The sequence below is a fragment of the Citrus clementina genome, unplaced genomic scaffold (genome assembly GCF_000493195.1).
Source record: "Citrus clementina cultivar Clemenules unplaced genomic scaffold, Citrus_clementina_v1.0 scaffold_8, whole genome shotgun sequence".
In the NCBI taxonomy this organism is placed as follows: Eukaryota; Viridiplantae; Streptophyta; class Magnoliopsida; order Sapindales; family Rutaceae; genus Citrus; species Citrus x clementina.
Window position 1 is genome coordinate 2,379,028 of NW_006262022.1, and position 17,209 is coordinate 2,396,236.

Consider the following 17,209-nt stretch of genomic DNA (forward strand, 5'->3'; position numbering starts at 1 on the left):
AGTAATGCTACACATCTCAAATTTTTTATCCTAAACGATGTGTCATTAATTGAGTGGTTGATAATTCTTTACAAGATTCAAGTGAATTAATTGTATTATCTCACCAACTAATTGATAAATGTCACGTCATTTGGGATAACTTTTTGGGATAAAAAATTTAGGATGTGTAGCACTATTCAATAATATATTATAAACAGATATAACAGAGGGGTTCCTAACTGCAGAGTTGTTGTTCAATCATTTTGTGCCTTGGCAGATAGTGCAAGTCACTCTCATCTCTCTCTTTCTCTCGTCCATGCTTGGCTTCGGTGTGTGAAGCTTCAAGCTTTGATCAAGGTAGCAGTGTGCTGAGATTTGGATCAAGTAAGAGGTGAGGAGGGAGCTAAATCACAAAGATAGGTCATGACAAGTTAAGGTACATGGTCTTGTCTCTCTTTCTCAAGCATGTGTTTCATTGTAAGTGTAAGATCATGAGAGTATGTTTGTACAGGAAAATATTGTGGCCCTGATCAACATTGTTCTCAACAAATTTACATTCTAATTGTAGCAAAATCGTCCAAGGTACGGTAAAACAAGAGGCCCGGTGAAAAGAACAATAATAAGGATTGGGCTCAGCCCAGCCCAGCCCAGCCCAATTGTAAATGGAAATCAAAAACTCAACGCCGCAAGCGCAAAATAGTAGAACCCGAAGCCCTCTCTTCCAAAATATATTCCGTCTTTCTCTCTCACATTCCTACTCGCCAAAGCTCGACGGTGGCCCAGATTTAGAGGCTTCTACTGTTAGAACCGCTCTTCTCTTCTTCTAAATTCTAATATCTAAATTAAATTCCCCTCTTCACCGGCATGCCATTAAATTTTCACTTCTCATTTACTACAAGATTCATGCCAATTTTAAGGTCCGTTTTTCTTTTCTTTTCTTTTTCCTTTTGTTTTTCTCATTTATTTTCTCGTTTCTCCAAAATAAATAAATACTGTCAAAAGAATAGCTAATAAAATTAAGTTAGCCCCCCCCCCCCCACCCCCAAAAAAAAAAAAGCTAGTAATTGAATTTCCTGCTTCCTTGTTGCTCCAATTTTATAATGTCCATCTTCAAGTAAGCTTACTTTTGTTCCTTTGTTTATTTCTCTTAGCTCCTGCTTGTAATGTAAGGTTTGTGTTTGTTTGGCTGCTGAGAAAGCAGAGGAAAACAGAAGAAAGAAATAAGAAAAAATATATCAAAGCTTGAAAACCTCTTTTTAATGTTGCATTTGTTTCAGCTTCGGTACAAGCTTTTCAGCTCCATAATCTCCCGAAGCCAGACGTATTTAGGTTAGATAATTTCTTATGTAACATTTCAGCCTCCAGTCTTGAAAAGACAACAACCAGTTCGGCGTAGTAGTTTATTGAACTCTTACGGCATTTGGGTTTTACTTTATATTTCAGATGATTCTTGAATAGATTTTATTATCTGGTAATGCATATGGTATGTGTAGATTTTTTGAAGCACGGAAGTAAGATATGCACATTTTGCAAATGCGAGTCTTAAGTTTAAAATACCTCTCAGGTTTAGGGGCAGTTGGCGGTATATAATTTTTGACTCTCGTGTCTTTGATAATAAGTGAAATATTTTGCTTATTCATCTCACTTTAGTACGCGTATGCCATTTACGTTTGCAATGCTAGGTTATAAGCTGTCTAATATTGTTGTATCTTCTGCAGGTGCATAGGATTTATACTAGGCTAAAGAATCTGTTCCTGTTGTTGTGGGTGAGTGTTCTTTGTTTGGTGCCAATTTTGAAGAGAAAGTTGGTTTGAATTGTATGCTTCACATTTTTTTGTGGCAAATACAAAGTCGGGAAGCATAATGGAGTGATAATTCTTTTTAGTTAGTCAATATTCATTTTATGTTCTTCAAATTAGCTTTTTGATTGATATGTCCAAGGCTGAGCATATGGGTGTTTCTCCATCACAAGTGACTAGTTCAACTAGAGATCATTCATGCCTTAAACAAACAACACCTGAACAGATGTGTAAATTTTGTGCTGAATGTATACATAGTGAGCCATTAGAATCAAAGAGTTTGCTTGGTTCTGAAGCTGTAGAAAATGAGCCTAGAGAAACCAGCATTCCAAATAGTGAGAAACTCCAAGCATTTTGTGGAGATGTGCCGGACAGTTCCTTCACTGACCATTTGGCACCCCCTTCTGAAGATATGAGAAAGAGTACTCAAACAAATAAAGCTTCATGCTCTCAACAAAATACGTCAGAGCAGAAACATGGCACTGAATTAATGCATAACGAACAATCAGAACAAAAGCATCAGCTATGTTATCAAATTGTATTTGACAAACCTCAAGCAACCAGTTTGGTGGACAATGCAACATTGCAACCAGTCTCTAAAGATGTGAGCAAGAGTAGTCAGACTGGTAATAGACAAGCACTTGACTTTCTTTCTGGAAATAGGTGTAATGAACTTGATGTTGATTGTGTTCATAGTGAACCATTGAATCAGAAACATCAACTTGGTTCTGAAATCATACAAAATGAACCAGCAGTCAACGTTGCAAGGTTACCCAGTGATGGTGTTGAAGAAAACTTGCAAACAATTTCTGAAGACTTGACCAAGGTTTGTCCTGTTGAACCTTCGCAGTCACCTCCAAGAGATGCAAACAAAAGTTGTCAGGCCGGCGAGATTTCATGCCTTCAACAATCTTCATCAGAGCAGACACCTGAGTTTACTCCTGGAATCTCGAGCCATGAACCATCAGTAGTAAATTATAAACTTGGCTCTCAACTTGAACAAACTGAACTAGGGGAAACTAGTGCTGGCGAGTTAGGGGCCTCTCTTGAACTTGTGGTCAAAAGTTCTATTGAACAATTAAAACAACTTGAAGTTCCGATTACAATTCCTAGCACCAAAACATCTGCAACCAAACATTTGCAATCATCTTCTGATCTCATGGAAAAAAAATCTTGTCTTGAGCAGTCGGAAACACCACCTAATTATGTGGCAAATAATTCTGCATGCTTGGGGCGCAAGGGCAAAAGAGCTACAAAATCTTTAAAGAATAACTATACAGTAAGATCTTTGATAGGCAGTGATAGAGTTCTGCGCTCCAGGTCAGGCGAGAGACCTTTACCTCCTGAGTCTAGTAACAATTTGGCTGATGTTAATTCTATTGGAGAAAGAAAACAAAAGAAGCGGAACAAAATTAGAAGGAAGAAGATAGTAGCTGATGAATATTCAAGAATCAGGACACATCTAAGATATTTATTAAACCGAATTAACTACGAGCAAAACTTGATTGATGCTTATTCTAGCGAAGGCTGGAAAGGATTAAGGTAGTATGTGCATTGTATTTCTATTTTGCCTTATTTTTTCATTTCTGCACTAGTTTTTGAGATAATTTTCATTTTATTTAGTATCACTGGATTCCTTTGTGTAGATTATTACTATTATTTTTTTTTTTCTGTGGTTGGCATGTGAGCCAAGGGAGAGTTATAAATAGGATGAAGTGACAATAGGATTATGAAGTGCCATATTATTGAGATTTCACGTTCCCTTTTCTTTGCTTTCATCTTTTTGGCAACCAAAAGGCAGAAGGTTATACTCAGGGCATTCTGTAGATAGAATGTATTTGTGATCTGTTAAATGTCATCTTTTTATGCTTCAAAATGCATAAAATATAAATTGTTAGGTTTGTATTTTATCTACATTGTTTTAAATATGTACTCTGTTTATTAACTGTTGCAGTGTCGAAAAATTAAAGCCAGAGAAGGAGCTTCAACGAGCCACATCAGAAATCCTTCGACGCAAATTGAAAATTAGAGATTTATTTCAACGTCTTGATTCACTATGTGCTGGAGGATTTCCAAAATCTTTATTTGATTCTGAAGGACAGATTGACAGTGAGGATGTAGGAGAACATTTCTTGATCTATTTGATGTTCAGAGATGAAATTCTTATTATATGTGCATATTTAGACATGATTTTTTTTTTGGGGGATAACAAATAATATACAAAAAGGTTGTAAATGATAAGATTTTGAAACCCTTTTATGGCAGATTTACTGTGCAAAATGTGGATCCAAAGACTTGTCTGCTGATAATGATATCATACTCTGCGATGGTGCTTGTGATCGTGGATTTCATCAATACTGCCTGGAGCCACCTTTGTTAAAAGAAGACAGTAAGCCTGAACTCTCTACTTCACACACACACGCACACACACATTAAATTAGGGTTTCTGGAGTTACTGTCCCCTCTTTTATATTTTTTGTTTTTGCTTACAGTTCCTCCTGATGACGAGGGTTGGTTGTGCCCTGGTTGTGATTGCAAAGTTGACTGCATTGACTTGGTTAACGAATTGCAAGGAACAAGGCTTTTTATCACCGACAACTGGGAGGTCAATGACACAACCTCCTGTCTCTAATGTATTAGCTACATACTACTTCAACTGACCCCTCAATGCTTATCTTGCTACTATCCATTGTGCAGAAGGTTTTTCCTGAAGCAGCAGCTGGACATAACCAGGATCCCAACTTCGGACTTGCTTCAGATGACTCTGATGATAATGAATATGATCCTGATGGTTCCGCAACTGATGAGCAAGATGAGGGAGATGAATCAAGTTCTGATGGATCAAGTTCTGATGACTCTGATTTCACTTCTACATCTGATGAAGTGGAGGCACCGGCCGATGACAAGACATATTTGGGCCTTTCTTCTGAAGATTCAGAGGATGATGAGTATAATCCCGATGCTCCAGAACTTGATGACAAAGTTACACAAGAAAGTTCAAGTTCAGGTTCCGATTTTACATCTGATTCTGAGGATCTTGCTGCTGTTCTGGAAGATAACAGATCTTCTGGAAATGATGAAGGTGCCGCATCTCCTCTTGGACACTCTAATGGACAGAGATATAAAGATGGTGGAAACAATGAGTCTTTAAATAATGAACTATTATCCATAATAAAACCTGGGCAAGATGGTGCTGTGCCTGTTTATGGAAAAAGAAGCAGTGAAAGGTTGGACTACAAAAAGTTGTATGATGTGAGTGTCATTTCAAACATTATTTCGTGTTACGATAACAGCTTTTTCTTTCTTAATATTATATACGTACCATGTGTTACACAATCAGTTTACTTGCCACTTTCAGCATTATGGATTTATTTCAGATTCTTTTTTAAAATTCTTAGCTGGTTTTTTATTTGCTCATCTGAGAGTGAGAGATGTGATTCTTCTGCTGTTACATCCTACCTAACTGTAATTATTACTCTTCCCTCTTGCCATTTATTCAAATTTAGAGACTATCTCTGTTATTCCTGGTAGTGCAAACAAAATAAGTACTCTGTATCATCCATTCATCTATTTTTATGTTCAACAAGATCCCTGCAGATGTTGTGTTTGGTCTTTGGCAGGCCTGTTTTCCATCAGTAACCACCAGTGGTATGGTTGCATCATATTTTCCACTGTCATTTGGTAAATGTTGTGCATGCATTTGTGTATTTGCGTGACCGAGAGAAAACTGAGGGTAGACCAGTCTCAATCACTTGGTGGTTGGTCATTTAACTAACAAAATATTAAACCGAATTCAGTACAGCACATATTATTGGGGATCCACTGTGCAATAGATTGGTTGGATGCTTAATGAATTGTATATTTCATTTCAATGAGCAGTGATTTACTAATGTTGTTAGCTTGTTCTAATACTAAAGAAAACAATACTGAATAAAACATTATAGTTATGTTATAATCCATTGTGTATGATTGTCAATGTCTGGACTGCCTCTCTGGTCATAAAATAATCCCGTACGTAGAAATTAACCATTACTGTGCTTAAAATATAATATTTATCCGATCTTGTCAGTTTTAGTTGTTATGGTGTTTGCAATATTACAGTGTCTTTGTCAATCTTATTGTTTCATAGATTATTGTATTCCACTCTGTAGTTTGCTGATTTTGATTCCCTGGTATATAGGAAACATATGGAAATGTTCCTTATGATTCAAGTGATGATGAAAGTTGGAGTGATGATGGAGGACCAAGAAAAAGGACAAAAAGTACTAAAGAAGGTTCTTCAGCATCTCCAGATGGAAAAACTCCTGTCATTAGGAGACGAAAGAGTACTAAGGCTGCAAAGGAAAAGCTAAACGAGACTGAAAATACTCCTAAAAGAAGAGGTCGTCCAAAGTTGAATACTGAAGATAGTAATATATCTCCAGCTAAATCACATGAAGGCTGTTCTACACCTGGTTCTCGGGGTAGAAGACATAGGACATCCTACAGAAAACTTGGAGAAGAAGTGACTCAGGTAATATGGTTAAGTGCAGATGCATTCCTTTTATATTGTGAGATATATAATGGCCATCACAAAGATGGCAATAATAATTTTATTGCAGTTTGAAGGGGTGGAGTAGCAGTGCGAGAAAGTCTTAAAAGACGGTCTTTTTGCTTTTTGCATTTGTATTAAAAGCTTTAGGGGTGGTCTCGATAGCTTGAAGGCAACAGCAGAAACTTTATAGAAATATAGAATTTAAGTAGATTATAAGAGTACATATGAAAAAGGTCAAGAGTGGAGACTATTACTTGATCCACTGGTATAACAACTTGATTTAGTGCAAACTTCTGTTTCGTATATCATTGCATAGTCTCAGATTTAACCATTATTAAGGTTTATTTTCGTTGTCCTAAATTTCATTTGACAAAATATTATAGATATAGCTCTTAATTCTTTGTTCTGATTGAACATCATTTATTGATCTTGTTGATTCACTAGGTGTTTTCTCATATACTTGTATACTTTTGGTTGCTTCACTCTTGGCCTTTCTTTATGAAATTAGAGAAAGAAACCCTTAATTTGAATCCAAGTTGATTTTTTTTTCAAGCTTCATCATTTTCCCTATTTCTAGAATTTAATGCTAAAAGTTGGATGGTGCTGTGATGCTACGAGAATAAATGTCTCCATTTATAGATAAAGTCTGTGTTAGTATCTCATTCTTAATGAACTTGCATTTGTAGTTTGATTTAGGAAGTTAGTCAACTAAAAAATCAATCCAACATATTCTGGAATATCGCAAAGTCGTAAATCCTTTGTAAATATTGTTTAGTTGCTGTTTTTGTAGTTTTTCAAAAAGTATTCTTGTGAAATAATAATGCCTTATCAGAAGGTTAAGGCAAGTTATAAGGAGTTGTTGGTGTGGAGACGGTCATCTTCATTTTGTAAACTTTAGAATGTTGTGCTGCTGATTTCTCTCTCTCCATCTCCATCTATCATATACATATCATATAACACCCAAACACACTTAAGATGGTTACACACACTGGCAGTTGAGAGGTAGAGCTAATCTTACGGTCTTTTTGCCATGCAGAAACTCTACAACTCCTTTAAGGAAAATCAGTATCCTAATCGAACCACAAAAGAAAGTTTGGCGAAAGAGCTAGGACTTACTTTTTCTCAGGTAATACCTTGTCCTATTGCTGTGGAAACAGACGTCTATGCATTCTTAAAGCTCCATTATCAAAATAGAAATTTTAGTGAACATTCAAGTTTTTCTTTGCAGGTTAGGAAATGGTTTGAGAATACTCGTTGGAGCTTCAACCATCCATCGTCTAAAAACGCAGAACTAGCCAATTCAGAAAAGGGCACCTGTACGCCTCAATCTAACAAGAACACAGTTGGAAGAGTTTCCAATTGCAATGGAGCTGAAAATGTGCAATCATCCAAGACGGGTGTTGACGATACGGGATGTATGACTGGGGATGTAAAGAATAATACTCAGGAGTGCAATAGTATTAAACCTACAAGTCAAACATCTAGAAAGAGAGATAGAGATGGTAAATCAGGAGATCAGGCATCAGATCCAAGCTCAAAAATGGAGGTTATACAAGGTCTCTCAGCTAATTCACCTAAAGTTGAAGTGCAGGCAAATGGTCGAACTAGGAGAAGACGGAATTCTGCTGTTTGACCACACTAATTTTGATCTTCCAAGGTGAACAATGATGACCATTGACCTCATTGAAAAGCAATATCTACTGAGATGAGGAACTTCCTTCGTCTTTAAGGATTAACTCATAGAGAGAAGGGAAAAATATAGTAATTGTTGTATTGTAATTTCACAGGGCTCTACAGATTTTCGTCATCAGTTAAGATTAGCTGAAGCATCACAAGGATGCTAAATAAAACTGCTTAATTGATGTAGCTCATTACTAGCTTTAAAATTTAGTTGCTTGTACACATGCTTTGTTCAATTAATTGTTAAACCTGTAGACCACCTACTGGTCTGGTCTGGTTAGTAGACATGTAAAATTTACTCCATGAAATTGAAGGACCAGCGAGCGGGCAGAATTTTCTGACCCATTACAGTTGACCTTCAGTGTGGTTATCAATGTTTAACGTACTTTTTAGCTTAGGGATGCTGCTAATGATGTAGGATGGGTGTGTAGGATGAGCAGGTACATTTTCAAGACCAGAACTGGAGCCATAGGTGTCCGTTTTGAGCCCATAATGTACTAGGAAGAGATGAATCTAATCCAGTACATTTTGTTGTATTGGCCTTGTGGTTCCATGGGATGATACGAAATTGTGTTTCTTCAGATCTTGTTTTGCAAGCTAAATTTTTTTTTTTTCCTATTGCTTTAAAGTATTTTTATTTTTATTTCCTATACATTAGATTTAAGTGCTTTTTTTTTGTTTTCTTTATTTCGGTCAGTGGTATTTTATTATGTGGTAATAATTCGGGTTTACATATTTTGATAAATTGACGTTATTTAAGTGTATTATAAAAGGGCTTTAAAACTGTAGTTTGTCATTCAGATTCTATTTAAGTAATATTCTAGTTATTCAGAAACTTTTTGATTCTATCTTTTATCTTTCTTTACATTTTCGTTTCGTCAGCTAATGTATTAAAATGGTGTGTGTGTGTGGGTGTGTGGGTCGGTGTGTGTGTGTAAATGCCTCGATGCTCAAGTTGCACGAAAGAACTTATGCAGCAAGCCAGCACTTTTGTTGGCCAACTCTGAGCTTATGCTGCGACAGTTATGTTTGGGTTCGGCCAACTCTAGCTTGTAATTGGAAACCAGTATTCGACATACGATGTGATTCACTGTGGCAGTGATTTTGAACAAAATTAGTAGCGGCAAGTTTATACGGGGGTAATTTTCAAGTTCTATTAATTATGCTTGATTTGAGATCGAGTGTAGCCTCTATGTCTTCACACTTGAGTGAATTTACTGGCTAAGAGTAGTTAACACGTGAAAATGGTACTAAGTTTCAATGGGAATAATTTTAATCTCAGTAAGTTTGTGAATTGTGAGCATAACATTGTAAACTTATCGTGTTGATGATAAAATAAAGAACTCGCAAGGGCGGTAACGGCATTTTTGAAATAAAGAAAATGGCGGCATATCGGCGTCTGTTCAACCTCTCTTCCCTCTCTTTATAACAACAAATGATTAAACAATTAGTTAATCAGAGAGAACAGAAATTACAGAGTTTTTATGTTAATCAATCATGGGAAACGCTGATGCCGATCAAGAAAACAGCGTGCGCGACCCGCGCTCATCCTCCAAGAATCGAGCCTCACTGTTCTCCTCCGCCTCCCCGCCCCGCCACCACGCTCTAGAGACCCCCAGGCGAGTGGTGCTGGGCGAACTTACCAACTCGTTTAACGCCGGCTCCAGTCAGTGTTCGGATTCTCACAATACCCAGAAGCCTAAACGAATATTGAAAAGGAAATACGGGGAAGATACCCTTGAGTCGATTCAACGCGAGTCGAAGGAGACGAAGAATGAAAATGAAGAGCTTGCTGAACGGAAGAGCAATGAGAGCTTGAGTGCTTTGCGTAATTGCGCTTACTCCTCTTCTATATACAAGCATCTTCGCTCATTGGAGGTATTGGGTTTGAATTGATTTATTTTTGACAAATAGTGTATAATCGTTGAAATGGGAGTACTAATTCCAGGGCTTTTAATTTAGATTAAGGATGATGGATTTATTGTTAGTGTCCGAAATTTTGTTCCAATTTGAATGAGTGTTTGTAATTTCTCTGTCATTTGATTTTAGGCTTGTAAATTTGATTCTGAAGTTTTAGTTTCTTTTTTTTTTTTCTTTGGTTCTGAATGGCTTTTACAATTCTTGTGGAATGGAAACTTTAGCTGAGAAAAAAAGTTAGTGTTTGGAAAATATGATTTTAAATAATAATTTTAATAAAAATAGTAGAATTCCGTGGAGTAAAATTGCTTTAGCTTCTGAACTACACTGTATTTTGAAAGCCACGGGTGTTAGACAACAATAAGAAGCAGAGTAGTCTCTTTTGATTTGGATCATTTCTCAGGGATCGCAAGTTTGGTGTACTTTTCATATTTAATGTTGGTTACCTTGTAGGATTTGGAATTTGCTTCAAAGACCGCTTGTAGTTATTTGGAGTGTAAATTAAGCATAATTTTGAGACTTGGATCATTAAATTAACATTTGATCTAGAAAGTATTTATTGAAATTCTCCGGAAAATGTGGTTGTGAATTTGATCTCGTTTTGGGGACACTTTTGTTCCATTGGCATCATAATGGCTGTTTGAGACTAGATGCAAATTTACTATTTGATGTTGCTCAGTAATTATACTCGATTTACACTTGCGATCCTAATCCTAAAATTTGAACAATGTATTTTGCCCAGATATTATTTAAATGGACTGATATCGATGGTTTCATTTCTTGTAATGATTAGTGGCGATACATATGAAAGATTACTTATTATCTTTCCCCGCACAGTATCTCAGTGTTAGGCACGTGATCATAAGATGGGGAATGTATTTTTGTCAATGGGATTTTCTTGGACTGATTATGATGGTTGGTTATTCAGATTGAGGACAAGACGAGGCCATTGCCAAATTACTTGGAAAAGGTTCAGAATGATATTTCAATAAATATGCGACAAACTTTGGTGGATTGGCTGGTGGAAGTTCTAGAGGAATACAAGCTTGTTTCTGACACCCTTTATCTCACTGTATCATATGTTGATAGATTCCTTTCGTCACATGCTCTCAGCAGGAATAAGCTACAGCTTCTTGGTGTTTGTTGCATGCTTATTGCCTCGTACATACACATGAACCCCTTCACTTTTGTTTTATGTTTCCTGATAATTTGGTTGAGTTCTGTTCTCGAAATGTAAATCCTTTCATGATCTGGTGATGCAGAAAGTATGAAGAGATCAGTCCTCCCCATGTTGAAGACTTTTGCTATATAACAGATAATACCTACATGAAGGAAGAGGTGTTTATCGATCCCTTTCATCTATTTCACTCTGGTCTCCTTCGCCTTCCTTTTTCTAATCTTGTTTAATTTTCTTGTATTTAAAGAAAGTTCATTAGTTACCAAAAAAAAAAAAAGCTCATTAAAGAGACCAACTAGGCCCACTTGACTTTTGGTCTTTAATTTATCATCAATTCTTAGTTTCATTTCTCTACATCTTCTTGGCAACCAACTGGATAACTTGCTTTTGTTCTCTGCTGAGATTTTTTTTTTTTTTTCTTTTTAAGGCTTTGGTAGGCGTTAGTAACTATAAAAGTTGAAGATGGTTTTGCGGTGATCTGCAGGTGGTGGAGATGGAGGAAAAAGTTCTTGAATTTTTGAACTTTGAAATGGGTAGTCCAACAACCAAGAGTTTTCTCAGGTGAGATTAGCACAAAATATAGTAGGTTTTTGCATCTAAATTGTTCTCATGTTTTCTCTCCCACATTAATGAATTCCCGTTTAATCATTACTGGAACTTATGTCATACTTAATGTTGGAACTGCAGAATATTCACAAGAGTTACCGAAGAGAATTGCAAAGTATGGGAACCACTCTTATGGCCTTGAGGTTTCTTCCAGCCTCATTCATCTTCGCTTTTTAGTTGTAATGGAGTCTGTAATGATGTTTTCTGCAGAAGCCTGATCTACCATACGAGTTCTTGTCCTGCTACCTGGCAGAGCTAAGTTTGTTAGATTATGGGTGTTTGCGGTACTTACCTTCCCTGGTTGCTGCATCTTCTATTTTTCTTTCAAGATTCATCATGCAGCCAAAGATTCATCCTTGGGTAAGAAATATGTATGTTTCAAATAATTGTGAGGATTTGTTTATTGTTGAGAGAAAATGAATAATCTGATATTCAGTAACTTTGTCACTGGTTGTAAAAGTTCTTTGGTTCACACCAAGGGAAAGAAATACAAGTGGCTTATAAGTACCAAGAAAAAGGCACAACTGGTTGAATAATTTTCATGGTAATATGTTATAGGTGATAAATTTGTTATGAACAGTTTAATAAAATTTTATGTTTCCTATTTATTTGGAAGTCTTTCCTATATAGCAAGGATCACTTTGTTCTTTTCCTATTTGGCAGAGTTGGGAATTGCAAACCTTTTCAGGTTATAGACCATCTGATTTAAAGGAATGTGTCCTTGCCATCCATGATTTGTACAATAAAAGAAAAGCAAATTCTTCGCAAGCAATCAGAGAGAAATATATGCAGCATAAGGTATTCTGATTCTATTTTCTTCAACTTCGAGAGTGATTTTCTTAATCTAGTGATCACATCATTCTCCGCAATATCTTCTAGATCCTGTAGATGAATGGATAATGTTAGTGTATCTTACTTTTGTCAATAGTATTAATGAAGTCCTTCTTTAGTGTGGACACTCTTATTTATTTTTTATTTTTCATATAAATAAGTTTTTAAAGCATGGGGTTTACGACTCTCTTAAACCATGCGGTTTAAAAGAGTGTCTGCATTAAAAAAAAATGCAAGCGTCCGCACCTAAGAATGATTAAGTACTAATGTTTCCACATTATTTTATTCTTGATTTTAGCTTATAAATATTTATCTGACAGAATCAGCTGAATGATCTTCTGGTCTGGATTACAGTTTAAGCTCGTAGCATTGCTATCTTGTCCGTCTGAAGTGCCTGAACGTTATTTTGCAGCCCTGGATGAGTAACAATCCATAGGAGTTCCATTTGAATTTCAAATTGGTGTTGTAGATGAGATTCTTCTGACCGGTTACATCAAATTTTCTTTTGCACTCTTGCTCGATTGGATGGTGTTGTGAGTCAACTGCTGGTTGAATGTTGATGGTTTTGTAGCCAAATTCCCGAAAACTTTGGCAGCAACTAGTGTAGGGGTGAGCCATTACAATATTACATGTTAGCATGTCAGCTTTGGAATAACTTTTCAATTCTCTGGTTGAATAAAAAATATGTTTTTTTATTTTCTACATGTCATTCTTCACTATCATATAACAACATGGAGATTTTGGTTCCTTATATCTCAAAATCCGCTTTGAATCAATATTTGTAACTTTTGGTTAAATTCATTGATAAGATAGTTAATGATGCCCAATCAACTTGAAACTTGAGTACATGATCTTGCTTCAATTACTGAATTTATTGAAAAAGACACAAACTCTCAAGATTTGTACTAATCAATAACTAAATAGTGTATTAAAATGTCCACCAAGATTAATTTACTATGATTTTAGGGAGTGATTGGCAATAATTTATTTCAGTAATTATTTAAAATGCTTTTTTCTATTAACAAAATGGTTAATCAAATTTGTATAGTGAGTTACAAGTTAAAATAATCAGAATCTATATAAATGCCCTCTAAAATGAGTGTTTAGGCTCTTGGGCCGTTTATGCATTATTCGGGTCCTCACGGGTTCTTATTATCCGACCCGAACAAACGGTGACGGTTTTTTATCAAATCTCTGCAACCTTTTTTTTTTGAGAAGCAAATCTCTGCAACCTAAAAACCCAAAGACGCAACCAAACAGAAAATAGCGGGGCAAACTAAGAAGTCGTACTTAAATAGGAAGGTAAAACCGGAAGCCGATCGAGTTGGTGAGACAAGCCGGGGATGGAAGTCGAGGTGGACGAGAAAGACCTAAAGGTAGCCGGTGCCGAACCGTTGACTGGCGAACGCCGCGGACTGCGGATTCGCGGCTGGGAGATCGAGTCTCGTAAGCGCTCCATTCTCAATTCCTCCTCTGTCGAGCGGTACACAAACTCAAACTCTCCCCCTCTGTGTTTTAAATTTCAATTCATTTTATTATTTATTAAGAAATCGAAGTATTAATATAAAAAGGTTATTATTTTGCCAAATACTGATGTTATTATTATTATTTTTAGATGAGTACTTAAATTTTTTTATTTGGTTTCAGGTGGGAGCAAAAGCTAGAAACAAATCATTTGCCAGAGATGGTTTTTGGAGAGAGTTGTTTGGTTCTTAAGCATGTTGAAAGTGGAACTAAGATTCATTTCAATGCGTTTGATGCTTTAAGTGGTTGGAAACAGGAAGGTTTACCGCCTGTTGAGGTTCCTGCGGCCGCACAATGGAAATTCAGAAGGTAATCGAACTTTTATCAAGTGATATTATGTGCAAACTTTGCAGTTGAGTTTAATTTTTGTTTATATAATGTTTAGAGTGTGGATTCATTGAAACTTGCTATTAATTATCGCGTTGAATTTGGATTTTGTGTCTCTATATATCAGTCACTTCACTTGTATGCTCACTTCCACATGTCGGTTCCCCGCATATTTAAGTTTTTGAAATTTGGTTCTTGTAATAAAGCATTGGGCCAGCTAATTTGACGAGTTGTGTAGAGTGTCTAATGTGATTATTGGAAGTTTAAGAGAGTGGAAAAACCATGTCAGTGTTTTTTATGTTGATATTCTTCATTATTATCACGCTGTAGTGAAGTGTATTTACCCAGATTAAGCATCCATATAATGTTTTCATACAATTTAAAATTGTGTGCAAAGAAAAGCTGGAATTAGGTCTCATGGGCCTTCTTTTATTTTGCAGCAAGCCATTTGAGCAGTTGATACTAGATTACGACTACACATTTACAACACCTTACTGTGGAAGTGAAACAATTGAGATGGATACGGATAAGGTTTGTGCTTCCAGTTCCTCTGTGAAATTTTTCAGTCCCTTCCTCCCCTTTTCTGACTAACAAAGGAAAAAAAATTGAATTTTGCCATTCTAAGTTGTCATCTGAGCTTTTCAGTCTTCATATAGTGTGGCCTCAGCAATGACTCTTGCGTATCCGATATCTTTGATATGAAATATCCTCTTTCCTCCATGCTGTTTAATTTGTGTCTAGTTTCTCAGAATCTATAAACAAACTGTTGATGGAAATTTTGGGACTATTATGAGTCACATAATTGCTATGGTCGCTGGATTTACAAAATTATTGATGCTTTTATCTTTGGTGTTATTCTGATCAGCATGGGACTAGAGACAACTTGGATGGGAGTTCCAGCCTGCACTGGGAGGACTGTAAGGAGAAAATTGATGTGGTAGCGCTAGCATCAAAAGAGCCTATTCTTTTCTATGATGAGGTGGGCATCTGTGATTATGATTTATGGTAGATCACCGCATGTATTTTATGTTCTAGTTCTCTTCTTGGTTTCATTGTTGATCATGACGAAAGTACTCCTTTTAGTTTTGCAGGTAGTTTTATATGAAGATGAGTTGGCTGATAATGGAGTGTCTCTTTTAACTGTGAAAGTGGTGAGTCTTGAACAGATGCTAGTTGTTCCTTGAAAAGGTTTGAAATGATTTCAATAAAACTGACGACATTACCTTCTATGTTTTCAGAGAGTCATGCCAAGTAGTTGGTTTCTTCTCTTGCGATTTTGGGTGAGTTATCCCAGTTCTCGTAATTTGACATATTTGTCTGGAAAACAAGTTCAGAAAATGCTTGTTTGTTGATATATATATATATATATATAAATGTTTTAGTTCACGTGCCTCAGTTGCTAGGGTATGTTTGTGTAAATAATGTAAGAAATTGCTCAACTTTTTAAGGAAGGCATACTATAAGGCAACCTTAGGAAGATATCATTTTATTTACTTTAAGCTTTCTGTTCCCCTGGCTTGTTATATTCTTTAAGACACTGAACTCAGTTCTTCCTACAGCTTAGAGTTGATGGAGTGCTTATGAGATTAAGGGACACCCGAATGCATTGTGTTTTCTCTGACAGCGGAAACCCTGTCATTCTTAGAGAGAACTGTTGGAGAGAAGCCACAGTTCAGGCTTTGGCTGCCGTAAGTTTAAAACTTCTCCCTGTGTGCACGTCTTTTTATCTGTAACTAGAATTTAGCTTCCTAATTTTCTTTCTGTTGAAGCTCAGAGCTTACCATCTGCATAATGGAGGCTCTTTTTTTTTTGTCCCCCAAATTTTTGGAATGCTATTATTTATTTAACATGTTATGAGTTCTCAGTGCATTGTTTCTTCTTTTTATATGGTGCAGAAAGGATATCCCACTGATTCTGCTGCCTATAGTGATCCAAGCATCATCAGTCAGAGGCTTCCTGTCATTATGCATAGGACCCAAAAGCTTAAAATCTCTGGTAATTTGTAGCAATGTAAATTATCTTCATGCAAAAGGATTGAAATTATTTCTGTATTGTGATTAAGAGAATTTAGTATTTTTAGGTGGGTTCTTTCCTGACACGGTATTTTGTTCCATTTTTTTTTGTTTGCCCTGTATTCTGTATCGTTGGATATCCTAGAACGGTAAACAAGAATGATCTATTGATTGCTTGATTTATATGAAGTCCCAATTTCTCCTTTCCACTTTAGGTATCATGGAAAGTCTGGATGATGAGGAGAAATGAGCTGAAGTGGGTACATCAGTAAGTACCAGGAGAACATTAGAGTGAAAGAATATGATGCTAACAGGAATCTGAAAGCATTCAATTTTTAGATAAAGTGAAGCTCATATGCCTATTTTACTTAAATATGTGGCAGTAAAACTGCATTATTAAGTTATGTTGGATTTGTTATTCTACTCTCCAAGGTGAAAATAAAGGTTTAGAGTAACAAAAGGTTTGGGTGTTTAGTGCTGGTGAAAGAGGGTTGCAGAAGTGGAACTAATGATTTTGTTGGAAAATCGAGGTCCCAATTGGTGCCATGCAGCAAATGGGAACCTTGTGGAGAGACTTAATGAGAAACAATAGATAAGAGAAACCTACTCAAGGATCAGACCTAGAGTTTTGTTTAAGCCATTCCATCTTGCTTTGAGAAAGAATGCAAATTAGCAAATTTAGAAGCTTTTTAAAGTATCCCTGAATTATTAGCTGAGAATGGATAGGTTTTGGTTAATGCAATTAAGCAAATTTAGAGGCTTTGTAATGTATCCCCGAGAATGGGTAGGTTTTGGTTGAATTTATGTAAGCTGGTATTACTTT

The 17,209-nt window shown here is 36.2% G+C and overlaps 3 protein-coding genes across 5 annotated transcripts; all 3 read left to right on the forward strand.

Moving 5' to 3' along the window:
- Positions 1-693: 693 nt before the first annotated feature.
- LOC18034395 (homeobox protein HAT3.1) lies at positions 694-8,214 on the forward strand. Its single transcript, XM_006422816.2, has 9 exons — positions 694-896; positions 1,698-3,320; positions 3,733-3,895; positions 4,044-4,167; positions 4,271-4,383; positions 4,476-5,030; positions 5,959-6,291; positions 7,349-7,438; positions 7,541-8,214. Exons 2-9 carry the CDS (start codon positions 1,912-1,914, stop codon positions 7,943-7,945), a joined length of 3,192 nt encoding a protein of 1,063 aa, XP_006422879.1. The 5' UTR covers positions 694-896; positions 1,698-1,911; the 3' UTR covers positions 7,946-8,214.
- Positions 8,215-9,399: 1,185 nt separating this feature from the next.
- LOC18034545 (putative cyclin-A3-1) lies at positions 9,400-13,129 on the forward strand. Of its 2 annotated transcripts, none has more exons than XM_006422817.2 (8): positions 9,400-9,870; positions 10,838-11,070; positions 11,172-11,247; positions 11,571-11,647; positions 11,774-11,807; positions 11,903-12,052; positions 12,356-12,490; positions 12,878-13,129. In XM_006422817.2, the coding sequence occupies exons 1-8, from the start codon at positions 9,490-9,492 to the stop codon at positions 12,947-12,949; spliced, it is 1,158 nt and encodes a 385-aa protein (XP_006422880.1). In that variant the 5' UTR covers positions 9,400-9,489; the 3' UTR covers positions 12,950-13,129. The 2 variants fall into 2 exon arrangements, with proteins under 2 accessions (XP_006422880.1, XP_024035133.1); XM_024179365.1 differs by having other exon boundaries at positions 12,844-12,955.
- Positions 13,130-13,647: 518 nt separating this feature from the next.
- LOC18035472 (TIP41-like protein) lies at positions 13,648-16,725 on the forward strand. 2 transcript variants are annotated; one of them, XM_024179381.1, is made up of 9 exons: positions 13,648-14,006; positions 14,171-14,356; positions 14,815-14,905; positions 15,240-15,353; positions 15,466-15,525; positions 15,613-15,654; positions 15,934-16,062; positions 16,270-16,369; positions 16,602-16,725. In XM_024179381.1, the coding sequence occupies exons 1-9, from the start codon at positions 13,867-13,869 to the stop codon at positions 16,634-16,636; spliced, it is 897 nt and encodes a 298-aa protein (XP_024035149.1). In that variant the 5' UTR covers positions 13,648-13,866; the 3' UTR covers positions 16,637-16,725. The 2 variants fall into 2 exon arrangements, with proteins under 2 accessions (XP_024035149.1, XP_006422881.1); XM_006422818.2 differs by lacking the exon at positions 16,602-16,725 and having other exon boundaries at positions 16,270-16,575.
- Positions 16,726-17,209: the final 484 nt, after the last annotated feature.

Coding starts and splice junctions, on each gene's coding strand:
- LOC18034395 (XM_006422816.2), top strand. CDS start 1,912: ATGTCCAAGGCTGAGCATATGGGTGTTTCTCCATCACAAGTGACTAGT. Junction 4,168..4,270: donor ACCTTTGTTAAAAGAAGACA/GTAAGCCTGAAC, acceptor TTTTGCTTACAG/TTCCTCCTGATGACGAGGGT. Junction 5,031..5,958: donor ACTACAAAAAGTTGTATGAT/GTGAGTGTCATT, acceptor CCTGGTATATAG/GAAACATATGGAAATGTTCC.
- LOC18034545 (XM_006422817.2), top strand. CDS start 9,490: ATGGGAAACGCTGATGCCGATCAAGAAAACAGCGTGCGCGACCCGCGC. Junction 9,871..10,837: donor AGCATCTTCGCTCATTGGAG/GTATTGGGTTTG, acceptor TTGGTTATTCAG/ATTGAGGACAAGACGAGGCC. Junction 11,648..11,773: donor ACAACCAAGAGTTTTCTCAG/GTGAGATTAGCA, acceptor TTGGAACTGCAG/AATATTCACAAGAGTTACCG.
- LOC18035472 (XM_024179381.1), top strand. CDS start 13,867: ATGGAAGTCGAGGTGGACGAGAAAGACCTAAAGGTAGCCGGTGCCGAA. Junction 14,906..15,239: donor TTGAGATGGATACGGATAAG/GTTTGTGCTTCC, acceptor TATTCTGATCAG/CATGGGACTAGAGACAACTT. Junction 15,526..15,612: donor CTCTTTTAACTGTGAAAGTG/GTGAGTCTTGAA, acceptor CTATGTTTTCAG/AGAGTCATGCCAAGTAGTTG.